Here is a 20,012-nt window from a genome sequence, read left to right on the forward strand (position 1 = left end):
TTCCATCTGTATACATGTCCAGATTCACTGTTATGTTTCTATTCTTACATTGCTGTGTGATCACTGTTCCCTCTGCTGACTGATGTGACCTTTTGTATCTCACACTGATACTTGTCATATTTGTATCTGCGCCTAAAAGATAAAAAGTTTTCCATGCTAAAACACAGCTCCACCTCCTGCAGTTCTCCCTCTGAACCACTAGATGTCTCTGTTATCTAAATGAAGACGTGCAGCACAGCAACCACAGCAGCGCTCAGATCACACGTGTCCTGTTATTATGTATAAAAGCATGAAACAGGTGAGACAGGTGGGATCAATATTAATGTTGTGGAAATATATGAAAAAGCAACAGAAGAGTGAAAACATTTCGTGTTTCTAGAAAGATCTTTCAGCTCACAGCTGCTCACAGACTGTATTTACAAGTGACAAACTGCAACTCTACAGTACATCTACAGTATATATCAAATATATTCTGTATTCAAATCTACTGAGTGATGTTTGAAAGTCTTTCCAGGTGAGTTTGATCCATGAGGGTCTGAAGCCAGAGTCAGACAGAGACTGTGCAGAGACTGTAGAAGGACAGAGCAGCAGCAGAGCAGTCCAGATACACTGATGATCCTCTGTCAGATCCAGAGGGACACACAGGGATGATGCTGGACTCTACATTGTGTCTGACAGTGGAGCTGTTCTCAGAGCAGTTCACTCTGCAGCACTGACAGTCATCTGCACTTCTTCTCATTCCTCTGTCAGTCACTGCTGGATGAAGCTCTCCTCTCCACCTCCCAGTAACATGGCCCAGTCAGAGCGTCTCTACACACAAGCTGCTGCTGCTTCAACCTCTCTGGATCATCAGGACACAGCTCCTCCTCTCTCAGCACACACACCGTCCTGTTTACCATCATCAGCTCCACCTGCAGAGAGAAGAAGGAAGAGCAGAGGAGATAAACGAGTGTTTCCAGAGACTCTTCATCAGCTGTCAGTCAGTGATGCAGCACATCCAGTATAAAGAGCAGCAGGGACTTCAGTGCTGGGACTGTACTAGGACTCATTGTTGCTTCACTTTTTCTAATCTTTGGATTTTTATTGAAGTTGATGAAAATGTTTTTCCCTCCTAGTTTGAGTTTGGACTTTCATTCATTAGAAGAACCTTGGTGTGTCCACTCTGAGCTCTGTAGGAACCCCAACAACAAGCCCAACAATCCAGATGGACGGTTCCAGCTGTTAACTGGAGGAATTCCATCCAAACATCTGCTCTCACTAAATTCTTCCTCACCTACAGACTGTGTTCTTCACTGCTTTAAACTTGGAAATGAATGCAGTCATTGGTCTGCGTGCTGCTTTGTTCAGAGAGCTGATTGGCTGTTGACAGTGTTTGATCAGAGCGTGTCAGCCGTTACTATGGTGACCATAAAGGTCAGAAACAGGAAGTGTTTGTGTCCAATCCTGAAGCCTGTCACCATTCTCCTCTCACAGCTTCACTGAGAAGCTGCAGCTTTACAGGAAACACTGGATCTTTGTTTCATACTGACTGTGTTTAGTACAATACTGCTGACAGCACCACCCACTCACTCCATCACTCTACTTACACCAGAGTCTCCAGTCTGTAGTCTGGACTCTGCTGAAGATCAGACAGCTGCTTCACATCTGGATCCCTCAGGTTGTTGTATCTCAGGTCCAGCTGTCTCAGATGGGAGGGGTTGGACTTCAATGCTGCTGCCAGATAATCACAGCTGATCTCTGACAAACCACAGTCGATCAATCTGTATAAAGAATGAAAGATGTAAGTTTATTAGACAAAGTGTGAGCTTGAAATCATTCAGTGTTTCATCATCTGTTCAGAGCTGAAGAAGGTTCAGAATGTAGAAGTTTAGAAAATGGAAACTCCAAACAGCTGAAGCCAACAGGAAGCAGCTTCAAACAGGAAACTGTGCAGAGTTTCAGACTATATGTCCTGATGCAGCCAGTTGGATTTTGGAGATTTGAATCTCTGTTCTGTGACTAAGTCCTTGAATCATTTCTTCCAGTTGGTCCAACAAGACAGACTAAGTGTTGGACATGTGTTGTGGCTCCATTAGGGGAGCTTCTAAATGTGATGTGATGGCCCCTCTGGGTCTGTCAGGTCACAGGACTGAAGAGAGCTCAAACTGGGCACACAGTTGTTCCAGTCTGGACCAAAGACTCTATACTGGGACTGAGGGACTGCTTTGACTGCACCCACTGGGACTTTTTAAAGGCTCATGTTCTCACTTAGATCATCGATTTCTACTTACATTTCTTTCTGGGAAAAATGGGGATTACTTTGGAAACAGGAAGTATTTTCCCCAATAAGCAGCCCTGGATTAGTAAATCACTCCAACATGTTCTCAGGCAGAAGAAGCTGTCTTGTTATGAGGGAGAGAAGAAAAAGATTGAGGCACAGAAACTTGTTGAAAGAGAGATAAAGCAGCTAAAATCAGGTGTAAAAGTAAAGCAGAGGATGAGCTGAATAAATGACACTCAAGGCTGGCTTGGAAAGGAATGAAGTCCATGGTGGGGATGCAGAACAAGGAGCAAAGATGAATGTGATGCTGAATCAGCAGAAGACTTGGACTCATTGGATTCCAGCTTTGATATCATTGATTTCAATGAAGAGCTTTGTGATTGTAGCAAAGGGCTGGTAGCTCTGAGAGTCCCACTGATGAGGTGTTTGTGTGGAAATCTCTTAGTGGGATCAAAGAGAGAAAAAGCCCTGGTCCTGATGCTGTGGGAGGGAAATGATTGAAGTGTGCTGTGAGGAACTGACTGGGAGATTTTCACACATTTTCCAGTCCTCCTTGGAACAACAGGAAGTTCCCAGCATATGGAAACAAAGGTTAAGTGTCCTATGGCACTCAGTGATGATGGTGCTGTGGCCCCACCACCTCCACCTCTTTGTAAAGGAACTAACTGTAATCTGAAGCTTCAAATGGAACTAAGACTTCCTCCACTAGGTGGCAGTGTCTGATGAGAAAGTGTTAGTGGAGCTGGCCTGGAGTCAGAAACAGGAAGATGCAGGATTTGGGCTGAAATGGGGAAAAGTGGTTGGCACTAGTGCCTTAAAGCAAGAAGGTTGTAGGTTGAAGCTTGTTGGCCTTTCTGTGGAGGTTGGATGTTCTCCCACAGTCCAATGAAATGCTGCTTAGGTTCATTGGTGCTTCTAAATTGGCTGTAGGTGTGGATGTGAGAGAGTGCTTCTCTGTCTCTCTCTGTTGGCCCTGTGATGGACTGCTCACCTGTGCAGGTGGACCACGCCTCTTGCCCTATGACAGCTAGGGCACAGGCTGCAGCCCTGTGAGCCTAAGCTGAATAAATGGTTAGCAAAAATGATTCACAGATGGCCTGAAATCCCCCAGTTAGCAGTTTGGTAGATAACTATGACATGCTAATCCCATCCAGCAGCTGTATTCTACCTGTAAGATGATCCCTGCTGAGCCAAAGCACTTTTTCATATACAAATTACAACCTTTAATAGAAACCTATTGGTCAGCATCTTATTAGCCTGCTGTTAGCTTCATTCCACAGAAAACTGAGAGAAACTAACAGAGTTGATAAAGAATAAAGAGAAATGTGCTGATTTAAAGCCTTTGAAGTGCTTAAAATGATCTCTGTCCACTTCTGTCCACTCATTCATTCATGTAAGCTTTCTAATGCAGCTTTGATCTTCACAGTCTGCTTCATGAAACTCATTCTAACCCTGAATGTCAGAGTGTTCCTCCTTCTCTTTCCCATCATTCATGCTGGCAGTGGAGGAGATTTGGATGTTGGACTGTGTTTTGGATGATGTGTGTATGTTTGTGTTGGACTGCTGTCTGTAAAGCAAACGCACATTTTGCTTTGGATTTCAGTGTCAGACAGACTTTAAGGTGGAATGAAGAGTTGGAGAGTTTCACAGTGAATTATCCAGTGGAGGATTTTTCTTCTTCTTTGAAGGTTTGAAATGTGAACATTGTTCTGCTGCAGTCAATGGACTAAACCAGAGAAGAAGAAAACAGACTTTACCATGAAGATCCTCAGTGTGGATCAGTATAATATCAGCCTGATGTCTGCAGTTTAGTGTCAGCACAACTTTCACATCATATTCATCTCAGCACAACTAAAACATGCTGGCTGACCTCAGAGTTTCAAGTCCACATCCTGGACTCTCCAGGAAACCACACAGATGCTTCACTCCTGAATCCTGCAGCTTGTTGTTGGAGCTCAGGTTCAGCTCTCTCAGATGGGAGGGGTTGGACTTCAGTGCTGCTGCCAGATAATCACAGCTGATCTCTGACAAACCACAGCCCCACAATCTGTATAAAGAATGAAAGATGTAAGTTTATTAGACAAAGTGCTTGAAATCATTCAGTGTTTCATCATCTGTTCAGAGCTGAAGAAGGTTCAGAATGTAGAAGTTTAGAAAATGGAAACTCCAAACAGCTGAAGCCAACAGGAAGCAGCTTCAAACAAACACAACAAGAGAAAAAACTCTGAATGTTTCACATTAAAGTCGTACATTTATCATAAAAACAGGAAAAAGACTTGAAAAAGTCGTGTTTTTCCTTCCAGGAACCACAAGGCTTCACTTTTAAAGGTGAAGTGTGAAAGAAATGGACATATTTGAAGTCCAACACCTTTTTCCAGTCACATTATTAAAGCAGACAAACTACCAGCTCATTTTCATTCCAACAAGTCATCTTCTGACCTGGACTAACAACACTGGTCTCTATGTGCAGCTGGCTGTGAGACCAGTGCTCAGGGAGCGTCTACAAAGTGCAACACTGAAAGAACATCACACACTAATTTGCTTCCAGCACTTTCACACAAACATCTACTGTCATTATTGTCACCAAACTCTGTGGATCCTTTATTGCAAATTCAAATGGGATCAAATGGTCAGACAAAAGAGGGTTATGAGGAAATATGATGAAATGTTGTGTATTAGCAGCAAGTTATTGAATCATTTTCCTCAGAAACCAAACAAAATGATTAACAAACATGTTTTTATCTGTTATCTGTCTGTCACCACTGAGAACCTAAATAATCCACAGAAGTTCTGGAAAATCATTGAGTCTCTTTCAGTGAGTAAAAGCTCCCACACTCTACCCACCTATATTTTTAAGGATTCTGTTCCTCTTCATGATAGGAAGGAGATGATGAATTGCTTTAACAAGCACTTTATATCTTCTGGCTCTTTGTTTGACTCTCTGAACCCAGTCTCTGTAAAATCCGGCACAAACCTTCCGGTGTACACTGGTCAGCCATTTAACTTTGTTCCTTTCTCTGTGCAGGAGGTCTGTAAAGCTCTTAAACTGTTAGATCCTAGAAAATCTCCAGGGCCAGACTTACTAGATCCTTACTTAATGAAACTGGCAGCTGATTTTGTGGCAGAGCCTCTCACAACACTTTTCAACCTCACACTGGATACGAATAAAATTCCTTCTGTATGGAAATCAGCTTTTGTTGTTCCTCTATTAAAAGGGGGTGACCCAGCAGTGTTAACTAATTACAGACCAATATCTAATCTATCTGTGCTGGCCAAAGTTCTTGAATCTCTTGTGTGTGAGCAGTTAAAGGAGTTTTTACACACCAATGCCATTTTATCTGAATATCAACCAGGCTTTAGGAAGAATCACAGTACTATCACAGCTGCAATTAGAGTGGTAAATGATATTACTATTGCACTTGATAAAAAAAACAACACTCTGCATCCCTTTTTATTGATTTGTCAAAAGCATTTGACACTGTTGATCATTGTGTTTTAAAACTTAAACTCTTCCAGGCAGGACTCTCTGAGAGAGCAGTGGATGGTTCTCAAACTACCTCAGTAACAGGACTCAGTGCATTAAATCTGACGGTCTATGTTCTGACTTTGTTACAGTGCACAACGGAGTGCCACAGGGTTCTGTATTAGGTCCCCTTCTATTTATCATTTACGTAAACAATCTTAGTCTAAATGTGCCAGATGCAAACTTGCACTTCTATGCTGATGATGCAGTTATTTACAGCTGTGGTTCAACTCTTGTCCAAGCCATTGACTCCTTGCAGAAAGCCTTTTCTGCTGTCCAGCACTCATTACTTCAGCTTAAACTTGTTCTCAGCGCAGACAAAACAAAGCTCATGCTGTTTTCTAAATCAAGGAATTTGGCCCAAATAATCCCACCAGTAACCACTCTTGAAGGTAATAAAATAGAGTTGGTTCACACCTATAAATATCTGGGAATCTTAATTGATGACTCGCTCACCTTCAAACCACATGTAGAGAATCTTGTAAAAAATCTGAAGTTAAAACTGAGATTTTATTTTCAAAATAAGTTTTGTTTCTCTTTTAATTCAAAGAAGCGGCTTGTTGTTGCAACATTTTTGCCTGTGCTGGATTATGGTGATATTCTATATATGAATGCTTCTGCTCAATGTCTTCGAATGGTTGATTCTGTGTGTCGTGCTTCTCTGAGGTTCATCACTAACCGTAAATTTCAGACTCACCACTGTGAGTTATACTCTCAGGTAGGATGGCCTGCTTTGGTAAGTCGGAGGAACTCTCATTTATACACTTTTATATATAAGGCGATACTTGGGTTGTTGCTTTCCTATATACACTCAACAAAAATATAAACGCAACACCTTTGTTACTGCTCCCATTCCCCATGGGATGGACGTAGAGACCTAAAATTCATTCCAGATACACAATATAACCATCCCTCCCAAACAGTGGTCACAAATCAGTCCAAATGTGTGGTAGTGGGCACATCTGCCATATTGAGATAATCCATCCCACCTCACAGGTGTGCCACATCAGGATGCTGATCTGACATCATGAGTAGTGCACAGGTGTACCTCAGACTGCCCACAACAAAAGGCCACCCTGGAATGTGCAGTTTTGTCTCACAGCAAAATGCCACAGATGCCACAAGCAATGAGGGAGCGTGCAATTGGCATGCTGACAGCAGGAATGTCAACCAGATCTGTCGCCCGTGCATTGAATGTTCATTTCTCAACCATAAGCCGTCTCCACAGGCGTTTCAGAGAACATGGCAGCACATCCAACCGGCCTCACAACCGCAGACCTCGTGTAACCACACCAGCCCAGGACCTCCACATCCAGCAGGTTCACCTCCAAGATCGTCTGAGACCAGCCACCCAGACAGCTGCTGGAACAATTGGTTTGCACAACCAAACAATTTCTGCACAAACTGTCAGAAACCGTCTCAGGGACGCTCAACTGCATGCCCGTCGTCCTCATCGGGGTCTTGACCTGACTCCAGCTCGTCGCCGTAACAGACTTGTGTGGGCAAATGCTCACATTCGATGGCGTCTGGCACGTTGGAGAGGTGTGCGCTTCACGGATGAATCATGGTTCACATTGTTCAGGGCAGATGGCAGCTGAGAATGTCCCAGTTCTTGCATGGCCAGCATACTCACCGGACATGTCACCCATTGAGCATGTTCGGGATGTGCTTGACCGGCGTATACGACAGCGTGTACCAGTTCCCACGAATATCCAACAACCTCGCACAGCCATTGAAGTGGAGTGGACCAACATTCCACAGGCCACAATTGACAATCTGATAGACTCCATGCGACGATGTGTTGCACTGCATGAGGCAAATGGTGGTCACACCAGATACTGACCGGTTCTGGGTCCCCAGACCCCCAATAGCGCAAAAAACTGCACATTCCAGGGTGGCCTTTTGTTGTGGGCAGTCTGAGGTACACCTGTGCACTACTCATGATGTCAGATCAGCATCCTGATGTGGCACACCTGTGAGGTGGGATGGATTATCTCAATATGGCAGATGTGCCCACTACCACACATTTGGACTGATTTGTGACCACTGTTTGGGAGGGATGGTTATATTGTGTATCTGGAATGAATTTTAGGTCTCTACGTCCATCCCATGGGGAATGGGAGCAGTAACAAAGGTGTTGCGTTTATATTTTTGTTGAGTGTATGTTCCCTGCTAGCAATGAAACATGCTGGTCGGTATTCTCTTCGTCCGCATGGCTACTTGTTGCTTTCTGTTCCATTTGCCCGAACTGAACTTGGTAAAAGAGCTTTTGTCCATTTAGCACCCTTGGCTTGGAACAAACTGCAGAAGGAATGGAAAATGACTGAATTAATTTCATTAAGTGCTTTTAAATCTAAACTATGAACCCTTGAGGCCAAGTCCATAACATGAAACTGTTTCAATTAGATTGATTGTCATTTTAACTGACCTTTTTATTTTTATTTGAAATTTATTGACTTTTATTGAATTTTATTTTATTTGTATTCTTTCACTTATTGTTGCTGCCTGTGTTTGATTGAGTAATTTCTGTAACTGTGAGACACTTGCTGCTGCCTATCTTGGCCAGGTCTCCCGTGAAGAAGAGGTTTTTAATCTCAATGGGATCTTCCTGGTTAAATAAAGGTTTAATAAAAGAAAATTAAATTTTTTTTTTTTACAAACGCAGTGTTGGACTTGGATCAACAGGATAAGCTGATGTTTAAAGGCATTTGAGTATCGCTGTATGAGAGTCCAGTTATTACTCAATATTTATGGATGATGTTCTTTCAGTGTTGCACTTTGTAGACGCTCCCTGAGCCTCACAGCCAGCTGCACATGGACCAGCTGACATTACCCAGCATTAGAGGCGGGTGTAAAAAAATGGATTTTCCTCTTTAAATGGTTTTAATTTGAATAAAGCGATGTTGATTCATTCAGTCCTGAATCGATTTTTAATATAAATGTATTTTGCCAGAATCTCAGGTTAAAGCTCCCAAAAGTATTTCAACAACAAGCAAACAGATAAAACAGTAAATGAGAGCAGCTAAACACACAAAGATGGAAACACAGAGCGTGGATCGTACACTCGACAGCACGTACACGGACACGCCGTCGGGGCTGAAAGTGGACAGCTCACAGATCCTGAAGCTGCAGGTTTCATCTGTCTCCAACCAAAACTGACTGAACCAGCAGCAGAAGAAGATCCAAACTACGCTTTACGTTTGATGAACATCGTCATGAATTCTCTCTGACTTTGACGTTTACTTCCTGCACAGCTCTCTCTCTCTCAGTGTACTTCAAGAACAGTTTACCTTCAAAAATCTGTTTCCTGCATTATTCACTGCTTATTACGCACCAGTCTGCTGTTGTGTTCACTGCTGTCGGCCTCCGAAAACAAAGCCTCATTTCTGCTGTTCAATACTGAAGAAATTTAAACCTTTTAAAATGATGACAGATTACAAACTCTCAGCTGTGTCTGTAATCAAACTTCTGTAACTTTGCTTCACTTCAGCAGCATCAGCTCATGTTCACATGTTGATTCATGGTTTGCTTCAGTTTTTGATGGACTGCAGAATATTTTGAAGGTTATCTGCTATAAAAAGCCAGAACAGGAAAATCTGCTTCATGTGTTTCTGTTTGATCCTCAGTGACTTTGACACAAAGGCCTCTGCTGTGATGATCACACCTCTGATCAAGTCTCACAGTGTCAGCTTTGTTTTTATACATATGGATATGTGCTGATAAATGATCAGAATTATAATATTTCCCACTGTCTGCTGTGTGCCGTGACCTTTGACCTGCTAAAGACAGTCAGCTGTGGATTATTCATTGTTGTGTCTGATACTTAGAACTGTGAGGAAGAACACTACACAGTTAATCAGGGTCCCCTCTCTCTGAATCAGGAAAGGTGGGCAGGCCGCGTGTGGGCCGCGGGCCATACGTTGAGTATCACTGTTTGAAATGTGAACATTGTTTTGCTGCAGTCAATGGACTAAACCAGAGAAGAAGAAAACAGACTTTACCATGAAGATCCTCAGTGTGGATCAGTATAATATCAGCCTGATGTCTGCAGTTTAGTGTCAGCACAACTTTCACATCATATTCATCTCAGCACAACTAAAACATGCTGACTGACCTCAGAGTTTCAAGTCCACATCCTGGACTCTCCAGGAAACCACACAGATGCTTCACTCCTGGATCCTGCAGCTTGTTGTTCAGGCTCAGGTCCAGCTCTCTCAGATGGGAGGGGTTGGACTTCAGTGCTGCTGCCAGATAATCACAGCTGATCTCTGACAAACCACAGCCCTTAAAACTGTATAAAGAATGAAAGATGTAAGTTTATTAGACAAAGTGTGAGCTTGAAATCATTCAGTGTTTCATCATCTGTTCAGAGCTGAAGAAGGTTCAGAATGTAGAAGTTTAGAAAATGGAAACTCCAAACAGCTGAAGCCAACAGGAAGCAGCTTCAAACAAACACAACAAGAGAAAAAACTCTGAATATTTCACATTAAAGTCGTACATTTATCATAAAAACAGGACAAAGACTTGAAAAAGTCGTGTTTTTCCTTCCAGGAACCACAAAGCTTCACTTTTAAAGGTGAAGTGTGAAAGAAATGGACATATTTGAAGTCCAACACCTTTTTCCAGTCACATTATTAAAGCAGACAAACTACAAGCTCATTTTCATTCCAACAAGTCATCTTCTGACCTGGACTAACAACACTGGTCTCTATGTGCAGCTGGCTGTGAGACCAGTGCTCAGGGACCGTCTACAAAGTGCAACACTGAAAGAACATCACACACTCATTTGCTTCCATCATCCAACCTGAAGAGGAAACAGAGACGGCTCCCCTTCAAAGTAAAAACTGCTCCTTTTGGACACAGTATCAAAGAAAGTCTACAGTATAACATAGAAAAGACAGAACAAAGTTTTGGTTGTTTTTAAATTGTGCAGAAATGAAACTACACTAAGTTCAATTATGTGACAGACATTTCATCCCATGTCAGTTTGGCCTCATCCTGGGCCGGATTATCCAGCACACACTCTGACCACAGGCCCAGGGACCACGCACAGCTGGGCTCCATCCAAGAGACAGAAAACAAACCAACACAATAATAAAAAGCACCATGTGATCTTCTTACATCTTCAAGACAAACATAGTAAAAACATGAGCATATTTGTTTCCTGATAAAATGATGTGACAGGTAGAACAGAGTAAAGTGGTGGTGTTACAGCCTTTCTCCCCTCTGCTGCCGAGGCTGTTAGTCTCTCCCAAACTCAGCTACAGGACTTCCAAATGAATGACAGCAGCAGAAGTTCCTTTACAAATGAAAGAGGAAGAGCAGAAGAAGAGGAGAGGGAGGCCACCCTGACCATCACTCCAGCTGAAAACATCACACTTCCATTAAAGTTGGTGAGGAAATGTTGAGCAGGATGAGCTGCTGGCTAATCTGGAGGCTGTAGCAGCAGCTCACAGTCACAGTGGATTTCCACTCATGAAAAAGCTCTGGCTGCTTCATTTCTCATCTCATATCAGAGACTTTAATGCTTCACTGAAGCTGTACTGTGATGCTTCCATATCCCAGTGAGGCCTCCATAATGATTTCAGCTGTTCTGTGCACACACTGTGTGCCCTGTATGGCTCAAAGTCTCTGCAGCCTGTTTTTATCTGCTATCATCAGATCTTCATCATCCTCATTCACATCCCTCACACACTCTACAGCCTCATCAGCACCGACTTCATCTTCACTGACTGATGGAGCACAACATGAACCTGTGGAGGCTGAAACACTGTCCTGTCAAACATCTCCCCGTCACCACTCCACTTCTGTCAGCCTTTAAATGAACCCTGCTCAAGTCTGTCACTTCTGTTTGGAACCAGAAGAGGTTAAAGATTACGCCACTACATTCTTGTCTAGAAAATATTAAAAGTGTATTTGGTGACACACAAAAAAGGTTAAAGTTTAAGTATAGTTTGGGTCCACACATGTCCAAACCCTGGTGTGTAGGCCTACTTAGTATTGAGAAAAGCCCACTAAAAGAACGCCCACCAGACCAAAGCAATGGTTTTGACTTGATCAGCATTAACCCAGCCCCCTGACTTTGATGGGTGAAGCTGACAAATAAAATGTATTTATGAACACCGATGCAGGGCCAGGAGTAGCAACGTGAATTAAATAAATACATCATTAAATAATTCATTAAATGTGTCAGTAAAACAATTAAAATAGAAAACAAACCAATAACTGATTAAATATGTAATTAACTAATTAGAATAGTACATAAATAAATAATGAATTGTTTTAAATCAAATTAACTGATAATTCATTATCAATATATTTTTTAATTAATTATGTACATTTTTAATTAATTACTGAAATAAATAATTCATTAGTGATGTATTTATTTAATACAACCATAAAATTATTGCTAGTTTACTCAAAATAAATTTAAGACATCAATATTAAAGGTTAAATTATGATAATGAATACATGCAACTATAACTGATGACGTAAGAATTTGGATTTTTTAAGCTAAAGCGAAGGTGCTGACTCACTTGGCATGTTACTCTCAAATCCTCCCTAATAACAATAACATAATTACACTTTAGCCACAAGAGGGCAGCAGCATTAATACAAGTCACGTATATATAAAGGTACAGTGATTATATTACAGTGATTTTGACAAAAACAAAACAGAAGTTGATGGCACTGTGTTTTTCCATAACATACCAACCAAATTAAATAATAAAAACTTTATAACTTACAGAACTTTTTTAGAGACTTTGACCACTGGCAGCAGCCTCAGAAGAGACTCCTCTGAAGCAGAGTATTTATGCAGGTCAAACACATCCAGATCTTTTTCTGATGACAGTAAGATGAAGACCAGAGCTGACCACTGAGCAGGAGACAGTTCATCTGTTCGGAGACGTCCTGATCTCAGGAACTGTTGGATCTCCTCCACTAGAGAACGATCATTCAGTTCATTCAGACAGTGAAACAGATTGATGCTTTTCTCTGCAGACAGATTCTCACTGAGCTTCTTCTTGATGTACTGAACTGCTTCCTGATTGGTCTGTGAGCTACTTCCTGTCTGTGTCAGCAGACCTCGTAGGAGAGTCTGATTGGTCTGCATTGAAAGACCCAGGAGGAAGCGGAAGAACAAGTCCAGGTGTCCATTTGGACTCTGTAAGGCCTTGTCCACAGATCTCTGGTGGAGAGATTGAAGTTTTGGTTTATCAAATAATTTAGACCACATGGACGTTGTTTGTTGTTCTTCTTCCAGCAGATTAAGTCCAGAGTTGATGAAGGTCAGGTGGACATGAAGAGCAGCCAGAAACTCCTGAACACTGAGATGAACAAAGCAGAACACCTTGTCCTGGTACAGTTGTTTCTCCTCTTTAAAGATCTGTGTGAACACTCCTGAGTACACTGAGGCTGCTAAGGGCTAATCTAAAGAAGGGTATCAAAAAAGCCAAACACGGAGATCACGTGACCCGTCGTCAGGAATGCCAGCATAGTTTTTAGCTCTGCACACATTGTCACTGTTTATCACTATCCTGTCATATAAATTAGTTATCTCAACGCCGATCCCACTATGGACACCGCTTCAACCAGAGACTCGCGGAAAAGGGAGATTGCTCAGTCTCCCTTAAAGAAGAAGTTTAAAGATTCCTCCGTCACTAAGGAAGACCTCGACGAGGCTATTGCTAACGGTGTGAAGCTAGCACTTCAGGAACAACAAAAGTCCCTCGATTCAGTGGTTGCCTCGGCAGTCAGGGAAGCTATGGACTCTATCTTAATTCCTGCTCTGCGCGACCTACGCACAGACCTTCAAAAGACCAATGAAGTGGTAAATAATGTTAGCGGGGAAATCGAGAGGGTAACTGCAATGGCTAAACGCACTCAAGACCGAGTGGACTCAGTGCAAGCCGCCGCGCGTGAGGACAGACGATCGGTTATCGATCTGAAGAAACAACTCGATCTACTCACGACAAAGCTTACAGATCTGGAGGACAGGGGTCGCAGGAATAACATCAGGCTTGTTGGCTTACCTGAAATGCTGGAGGGCTCGGATACAGTTGGCTACATTAAGGCCAATCTCCCCAAGTGGATTCCGTCGTTGGAGGGGCACAACATCGACATCGAACGAGCGCATCGGGTGTACGACGGCCGCGATACTAATACCAAGAAGCCTCGCACCCTAATCTTCAGATTGTTACGGTGGCAGGACAGATCGGCAATTCTCAAAGGGGCACGCAAAGCATATCCAGTGAAGCATGCCGCCAACACCACTCTTCTTTTCTTCCCTGACTTCAGTCCGACTACAACAGCAAAGAGGAAGAGTTTCTCTCCCGTCATGAAGAAGGCTACGGCTATGGGCCTGGAACCATTCCTCATTTACCCCGCCGTGATGAAGATAGAGCACGGTGGTAAGAAGATGGCTTTCGAATCCCCTCAACTGGCAGAAGATTTCATTAACTCCCTGCCGCGTAAGCTGAATCCTGCAACGCCGCAGTGTGTTGATGGGGCCCCCGCTTTTCCTCCCGATCTAAACAGCGCGGCCAACAACGCTGGCAATCAGCATGCGGGAGAAGGCAACTTAGTGGACATGAATGACTGAACGCCGGTTAGTTGTCCTGTTTTAGTTGCAGCAGGCCTCAACTAGGTTGACGGCAGGATCACTTTCATGGGTTAAGGTTGGTTACATTTAATTTAGCGACTTGCTTCGCCCCTACCGGGGGTACTTTTTATTTATTTATTTATTTTTGTATTGTATCTTATTTTGTTTTGTGTATGTATGCATGTGTATGTGTATATGTATGTATGTGTATATGTATGTATATGTATGTGTATATATATATATATATATATATATATATATATATATATATATATATATATATATATATATATGTGTGTGTGTGTATATATGTGTGTGTGTGTGTATGTATGTATATATTTATATATATGTATTTTTTTTTTTAATATTAATTATTTATTTTACTTTTCTTTGAGCTTATCATGGTCAAACATTTGCTGGCTGTTGTTACTGTACATATATAAGATACATTTGTATTATTTTATTTTATTTTTTATGCAAATATTTATATTTTATATTCTTTTTTTTCTTCTTTTTTTTTTCTTTCTTCGCTTTATAAGATAATTTCACTCAGTCGGGAGGGTGTGGGATATACTTACCCACTTAATTTTCGTTGCCTATGTGTGCACGTCTGACCCTCAAGTTTTTTGTGTTGGAGTGGAAGGACCGGTTACGAATCAATCAGAAGTTTGTGTTCTAGCAGACCTATGGAGGGAGCTCTGTGCGGTCTGCACCAGTTTTTGTATATAGTTTTTTCCTCCCCTGTCCCCTCCCTTGCAGACATATCTCTATGCAAAGTTAAAATTCCAGTAGCACTAGTGAAACATTGCAGTACTTGGCAGGGGTATGGTGGCCTTATATTTTACTACACATTGACGTTCCTCTCTTGCTATCTTCACATTGGGACCATTCTTGGACACTTGCCGTACCGATGCTACCATTGATTATTCTGTCACTTAACGTTAATGGTCTTAACTCCGCTATTAAGCGGACACGTGTCCTTGAGTACCTATACCGTAAAAAGGCTGACATTGCTTTAATCCAAGAAACACATCTGAAACAAGGTGATGTGGCACGTTTTCAAAACAAACACTACAAACTAATAGCTTCGTCCTCTGCCCCAAATAAAACGAAGGGTGTCTGTATCTTGCTGAAGAGAAAATTCGACCTTACTACCAGGTATAGCACGAGTGATGAAAATGGCCGGCTGGCACTTGTAACTGGCAGTATCTTAAACCATAAACTGGTATTCGTATCTGTATACTGTCCAAATGAGCCAGACAGGGACTTTTTTACTTATATTGCCAATACACTATTAGAATACAATGATTATTCCATAGTGTTGGGTGGAGACTTCAATGCTGTCGTCAACCCCGTTTTAGATAAATCTCATCCAGATGCAGTAGCTAATCTCTCATCTTCTCTGCTGAATACACTTATAAAAGATCTTAATCTCATCGACCTTTGGCGGATGCAGAATTTCGACATTAGGGATTATACATTCTTTTCTAATAGACATAAGACATTTTCTAGGATAGATTACGTTTTTGTTAGTCCTTCCTTAGTTTCAGGTGATACATCTATTTCTATTCAGCCAATCTTGATATCGGATCATTCAGCTTTGTTATGCTCTGTCGATCTGCCCAATTTAAAGAATAGGGCCCCCAGGTGGTGCTTTAATACGTCCCTATTAACTAACTCTACCTTTCTCAGCCTGCTTAAGCTCCAGCTGAAGGAATTTTTAGATATCAACGCTAATGAGGATATCGACCCACAAGTCTTATGGGAGACTACAAAATGTTTCATTCGTGGCTTTTCCATCTCATTCTCCTCCATGTTGGCAAAAACAAAACTTGCTCAGGTGTCCAATCTAGTAAATCAGATGGAATCTTTACGGAATCTGCAAAAACTTAGCCGGTCAGACGATCAGTCTACACTCCTAGCTTCACTAAAAGAAGAATATGATGCAATAACCTTGTCCAAAGCAGAGTTCATCTTGCATAGAACTAGACAGAAGTACTATTTTGAATCAGAGCATCCTAGTCATTTGTTGGCACTTATGCTTAAAGAATGTGAAACAAGGGCACATATCCCAGCTATAACAGCTGCAAACGGTAAAATTACGACAAATCCTCAGTCCATTAACACCACTTTCTCGTCATTTTTTGTAAATCTGTATAAATCAGATATCAATTTTAAGGATACTATCTGTAATAGCTTTCTCGAAAATCTGGATCTACCTCATTTTCCACAAGCAGATCAGGATGAGCTAGAGGCCCCATTAACTCTAGATGAGCTGCATAGAGCGCTGAAAGACCTTAACAAAGGTAAATCACCTGGACTGGATGGCCTTCCGCCAGAACTATTTCTAGAACTTTGGGATACAATAGTTTCGCTCATGCTCGGCTCATTTAATTTTGCAATCCGGAACGGGTCTTTCCATAGAGACCAGAAAACAGCACTTATTACCCTTCTCTTAAAAAAGGGAAAGGACCCTCTTGAGTGCTCTAGTTTCAGACCGATAGCTCTGCTCACAACTGATCTCAAAGTATTTGCAAAAGCTCTCGCATTGCGCTTGGAAAGAGTTATCCATGTTTTGGTCAATGCAGACCAGACAGGATTTATCCGAGGGCGGCTTGCATCTGATAACATAAGACGGCTGTTGCACATCATAGATGCCGCTAACAGCTATCAAAATCCATGTGCAGTATTTTCACTTGATGCAGAAAAAGCCTTTGATAGGCTAGAGTGGGACTATATGTGGATGGTATTGAAACACTTTGGGTTTAAGCAGAAATTTGTTGCTATGATTCAAACACTATATCACTCACCTCTTGCTAGTGTCTTAACAGGGGACCTGGTCTCTCCCCCTTTCACGCTGCAGCGTGGAACGAGGCAGGGTTGACCTCTCTCTCCTCTCCTGTTCTGCCTCTCTCTAGAGCCCCTAGCACAAGCCATCAGACAGTCCACAATTTCTCCCATAAGAATTGGTGGTCATAATCATATCATATCTCTATATGCGGATGATATTATTCTGTTTTTGGACAACTATGAGACGTCCATCCATCCATTAATTAAAAACTTTGACCATTTCAGCTCTCTATCTGGCTACAAAATAAACTGGTCGAAATCTGCTCTGATGCCTTTGAACGTTAAAGCTACGAAAGTTTCCTTACCCGGTTGTGTTCAGATCAAAAGCACTTTTACTTATCTGGGCATTTCAATTCATAATAGTATTCCAAAGATAATCAAGGACAATTTTACTACTATGCTAAATAAGATCAAATCCGACTTTCAAAGATGGGACAATTTAAAAACTTCGCTTCAGGGTAGAATCAACACAGTAAAGATGAACATACTGCCACGGCTTAATTTCCTTTTTTTTATGTTGCCACTCTCTCCTCCTCTAACTTATTTTAAAGACATACAGTCTGCGGTGTCTAAATTTATTTGGAATGGCAAAAGGCCTAGGATACGTTTGTCAACATTGCAGCGGCCCAAATTGTTTGGTGGCCTGGCAGTGCCAAACTTCGAGTTTTTTTACTGGTCGTTCCAAATCAGGGCGCTTAGTACGTGGGTCAACCCAGAGGCTACTACTGCGTGGAAAATGATCGAATCCGCCAAGGCAGCACCGCATAGACTGCAAGATCTTCTGTTTGCTAATGTTCCACCAATACGCTCTACAACAACAACAAATTCGGACCTATTATTGCCAACTCTATACAGGTATGGAGGAAAATAGAAAGGCGGCTGGGTGCTCCAGTTAAATTTTGTAAAAGCTCACCACTCTGGCATAATTTAAAGTTACTATGTGGCAGTGCCATTTGCCATTTGTTCAACCCTCTTGGTTCTCACTCGGGATAAACCTTTTTGATGATCTATTCAACGCCCAAGGCCTCTGCTCATTTCAGGACTTAAGGACATGTTTTTCTCTTCCTGCATCTTCTTACTTTGTGTATCTGCAGCTCAGATCAGCTTTAAAAGCATATGGTGTCCCCTGGGATTCTCCTCTTCCCTCTCATCCCATGTTGGACTGGATCCTGCCTAAATCTGGCAGACCCTCTGTTTCCAAAATCTACAACAAATTAGCCGAACATGGTATGAAGTCCCTGCCCATTGAATCTATTTGGGTCAGGGAACTGGGAGAACTGCAGGTTAATATAGACTGGGATACAGTTTGGTCTAATCTGAGTTTGACTTCTAAGAACCTGGCACATCAATTAATTCATTTCAAAACCATACACAGAACATACATTACACCCTATAGGAGGTTCCAGATGAAACTACAGGCTACGTATCACTGTCACATCTGCAATGATTCATCACCTGGCACGTTTTTGCACATGTTTTGGGACTGTCCTGTGGTATCCAATTTTTGGGTCTTTGTAAACTCTGTGTTATCTGAGGTACTGGAAGTTTTTTATGTTCCCAATCCTGGTCTTTGTCTCCTTAATGATACCTCTGAAATCTCCTTAAAACAAATGCAATGCAAAATGTTGTTCGCTGGATTCACATCCGCAAAGAAGACTATTACAAAGCAATGGTTCTGTCCTGACATTTGTATGGAATCATTCTGGAGGCGATGTCTTATCCGTGTTATTGGTTTTGAACATACCACAGCAAAATTAAATAAAGCTCGACCCACGACTGTTGACGCTTGGAAAATCTTCTCATCCAGAGTTATCTCCTGGAAGAGGCAATAATTGGTTTTAACTTTGTGTTTTTGTGTCTTTTCTTTGCTGTCCCTATGCCTTGTTTGCTAATGTTTGCTTTGCTACTGCGGTTTACAGTTGTGCTGTATATGTCTGTACCTACCCCCCCCCCCCAACCATAAATCAATAAAATGTTGATCACAAAAAAAAAAAAAGCCAAACACCATTACAAAAAGAAGGTAGAAGAACACTTCTCCAACTCCAACCCCCGACGCATGTGGAAAGGACTCCAGACCATTACAGACTACAGGACCACCAAACCCTCCCCGCATCCTCTGATGTCACCTTCCTCAACGAGCTCAACAACTTTTATGCTCGTTTTGAGTGAGGGAACCCCACAACCACAACCAAAACAGACATGATGCCAGACCACCAACCTCTGACTCTCTCCCCCACCGATGTAGGAGCGGTGCTGAGCAGGATCAATGTCCACAAGGCTGCAGGTCCTGATGGCATCCGATGTAGGAGCGGTGCTGTTCTCAGAGCGTGTTCTGGGGAGCTTGCAGGAGTGCTCACAGACATATTCACTCTGTCCTTGGCCCACGCTGTGGTACCGGCCTGCTTCAAATCCACCTCCATCGTCCCGATACCCAAAAACTCCAACCCATCTAGCCTCAATGACTACGACCCCATCATCACAAAGTGCTTAGAGCAGCTCTTCCTAGCACACTTCAAATCCTGTCTCCCCCCCACCCTGGACCCCCACTAATTCGCATAGCGCCAGAACAGGAGCACAGAGGATGCAGTCTCCATCACACTGCACTCTGTCCTCTCACACCTGGACAACAACAACACCTACGCCAGAATGCTGTTTATAGACTTCAGTTCAGCATTCAATACAATCCACCCCTCACAACTCATCAGGAAACTGACAGACCTGGGCATCAGTTCCCTCATCTGCAAATGGTTACTGGACTTCCTGACCAACCGCCCCCA

The 20,012-nt window shown here is 42.3% G+C and overlaps 1 protein-coding gene across 5 annotated transcripts in view; it reads right to left on the reverse strand.

Annotated features, from left to right (window-relative positions):
* Positions 1-302: 302 nt before the first annotated feature.
* The window catches only part of LOC112434484 (NACHT, LRR and PYD domains-containing protein 12-like), a 33,291-nt gene continuing 13,581 nt past the window's right edge, over positions 303-20,012 (reverse strand). For all 5 annotated transcript variants that reach the window (XM_076882546.1, XM_076882544.1, XM_076882545.1 and 2 more), the window contains 3 exons: positions 4,131-4,307; positions 1,587-1,760; positions 303-911 (listed from right to left, as the gene is read on the reverse strand). In XM_076882546.1, coding sequence (XP_076738661.1) covers positions 902-911; positions 1,587-1,760; positions 4,131-4,307 — 361 coding nt within the window. In that variant the 3' untranslated portion in view covers positions 303-901. The remainder of the gene's footprint in view (positions 912-1,586; positions 1,761-4,130; positions 4,308-20,012) is intronic.

The sequence above is a fragment of the Maylandia zebra genome, linkage group LG3, assembly GCF_041146795.1.
Source record: "Maylandia zebra isolate NMK-2024a linkage group LG3, Mzebra_GT3a, whole genome shotgun sequence".
Taxonomy (NCBI): Eukaryota; Metazoa; Chordata; class Actinopteri; order Cichliformes; family Cichlidae; genus Maylandia; species Maylandia zebra.